At 42.2% G+C, this 2,819-nt stretch overlaps 1 protein-coding gene across 1 annotated transcript; it reads left to right on the forward strand.

The window, feature by feature from the left end:
* Window positions 1-1,031: 1,031 nt before the first annotated feature.
* Window positions 1,032-1,880, forward strand: LOC149248893 (uncharacterized). The gene has a single exon (XM_089451341.1). It carries the CDS (start codon window positions 1,032-1,034, stop codon window positions 1,878-1,880), a length of 849 nt encoding a protein of 282 aa, XP_089307467.1.
* The last annotated feature ends 939 nt before the right edge of the window (window positions 1,881-2,819 follow it).

Below are 2,819 nucleotides of genomic sequence, written 5' to 3' on the forward strand. Positions count from 1 at the left end.
GAATCGCTTCAAGAGATTGGGAAAGCCCTTGGAGATTTTGTCAAGGTATCAGAAGAAACCAAAATGAAGAAGTATACATCCTATGCCCGGATCTGCGTATACATGGATTTAAAAGAACCCCTGCCTGACAAGATAAGTCTCTCTCATGAGGATGTAGAATGGTTACAGCTAATCGACTATGAACATGTGCCCTTCAGGTGTCGTAAATGCCACGCATTAGGGCACCTGTTCCGAGATTGCCCATTAAATAAGACAACCACTGAAAAAGATCAGGGTAAGCAATCTCCTGATGGTTTCATCAAAGTTGCCAACCGTAGAAGAGGGAATAAGAAACAGCCACTTCAGAATAAGCAGGCCTTGAAGGATCCCTCAAAACCGTCAACTAGCAACAGCTTTGCAGTTCTGGCAGAGGAAGAACAACACATGCAAGACCCCCCATCAGCCAAGCATATCCCGAATCAGGAAACGTCTGAGGAAACTAAAGAAACATCCAAAGGAAAAAGCCCAGATCATGAAGGGAATCTGCATACCACCAAAGCAAAGTTCTGGAGTCAACCGGATATGGAGATAGATTTAACAGAATCAGGCTCAGGCAAAACACGGAAAGATGAGGAAAGCCGTCAAGAATCCCAGAACATGGATGAAGACACAGAAACATTTGATATAGGTGAACTGGATATTATTGGTCTGGAAACTGCTTGCAAAACCAAAAACTTCGACAAAATAACTGAAACGCAAGTGCAGAAACTTGAGGAGGTACTGCACAAAGCCCAGAAGAAATATTCACTTGGTGTTCAAACGGGCAGCCAATGGGATGGAAAGTTTATTGCAAAGGACATCAAGAAGCAAGGACGGAAATCTGCTTTGGAGAGAATGATAAAGGTCGGAGAAGTCATGGTAGACTCAGGGAGATATGCCCAGCTATCAAGGTATTTTAACATCAACCCTAAAACTTCCCAATGAAATTGATATCTTGGAACATTAGAGGGCTTAACGGCCAGAAGAAGGGTAGACTATTAAAAAACATGATAATGGCAGAAAAACCAGCAATTATTTTTCTGCAAGAAACCAAATGTAAGCATACAGTTTTAGAAAAGGTAGCAGCCAAGGAGTGGCCTGCAGGGCAGGTCTCGGCAGTAGAAGCTCAAGGAGCCTCCGGGGGCTTGGCAATCCTTTGGGATGCTAGAACAATACAACTAGACAATATACATGCCAATAGAAACTTCATCCAAGCCAAGTTTCACTTAAACGGCACAAACATTAATGGGCACATTACAAATGTCTATTTTCCGCAAGAAATACAGCAAAAAACCAATATACTGGAGGCATTAACGCAACTGAATGCAACCAGAACGCATCCGTTATGGATCTCAGGTGGGGATTACAATATGATAGCGTCTTTGGATGAAAAGAAAGGAGGACGCAGTGGAATCAACAGAGACGGCAATCTACTCAAAGACTTCATACAAAACAACTGGATGATTGACATTCCAACTGAAAACGGTCTTTATACCTGGAGCAACAAGAGAACGGAACCGACGCAAGTGTCCTCGCGCCTGGATCGCTTCCTGGTTTCTGATAACGCAGTACATATGGGAGGGGATTTCACTGCCTCAATTCTTCCTTATTCAGGATCAGACCATTGGCCCATTGCCTTAAACTGGAACAGACCAGGCAATAATCTAAAAAGGCCATTCAGATTCGAATCCTTCTGGCTATCACATCCGGAATTCCATGATTTCATAAGAACAACCTGGACAAAATTCAGAGACACAGAAGGTTCAAGAATGGCCCAATTCCAAAAGAAGCTGAAGTATCTCAAAGAGGAAATAAAGCGTTGGAACAAATCCACCTTTGGTGACATTTTTAAATCAAAATAAATCCTCCTTCAAAAAATGAAGGACACTCAACAAAAAATTATTTCTCAGGGCCGATCCGAGGAGTTGACACAACAGGAGCAAGCAATAGAAAAGCAAATTCTGGACAGAGATATGCAAGAAGAGATACTGTGGAGGCAGAAGTCCCGAGTTAGATGGCTCAAGGAAGGTGAAAAGAACACAAAATTCTTTCACCAAACAACAGTACAAAGACGTATGATTAACCAAATCTCCTTTGTAAATAATGAGCAAGGATGCAAAATCGAAGATCATGAAGGTATTGAAAAAGAGTTCGTAAACTACTTCAAAAGGATGAATCAAGAACCAGACATAAACAGATCCGCTGCCATTGATAATATTACAAGGCATATCCCAAGAATCATCACTGAAGACCAGAATACGCTGCTTCTCAAACCGATCAGTCTTCAAGAGGTTGAATTGGCGGTCAACCAACTTAAGGCAGGGAAAGCCCCAGGCCCCGATGGGTTTACATCAAATTTCTTCCAACATTTCTGGGAACTAATAAAATGGGAAGTCTGGGAGGTGGTGGACGAATCAAGATCCCTCAGATGGATGTATCCAGCTATGAATGCTACATTTCTGGCTTTGATCCCCAAATCCACAGAAGCAAACACTCCAGATAAGTATCGTCCCATTGCTCTATGTAATATTATTTACAAAATTGTTTCAAAGGTTATTTCTCTTCGATTGAAACCCTTGCTGCCCCTTATCATCTCTCCAGAACAATCCGGGTATGTAGAGGGACGTCAAATCACTGATGGGATCATCCTCACCCACGAAATAATCCACTCTCTCAAGATTTTAAAAAAGCCAAGGATGCTTCTCAAAATTGATTTATCTAAAGCATTCGACAGCTTAAGCTGGAGCTACTTGCAAAAAACTCTCCTCGCCTTTGGTTTTGCTCCCCCATGGGTCAGATGG

The sequence above is a fragment of the Pinus tabuliformis genome, chromosome 7 (genome assembly GCF_031772625.1).
Source record: "Pinus tabuliformis cultivar Carrire ecotype Pingquan chromosome 7, CPIR1, whole genome shotgun sequence".
Taxonomy (NCBI): Eukaryota; Viridiplantae; Streptophyta; class Pinopsida; order Pinales; family Pinaceae; genus Pinus; species Pinus tabuliformis.

Excerpts from the sequence above, each read along its gene's own strand:
- LOC149248893 (XM_089451341.1), top strand. The coding sequence starts at position 1,032 with ATGGCAGAAAAACCAGCAATTATTTTTCTGCAAGAAACCAAATGTAAG.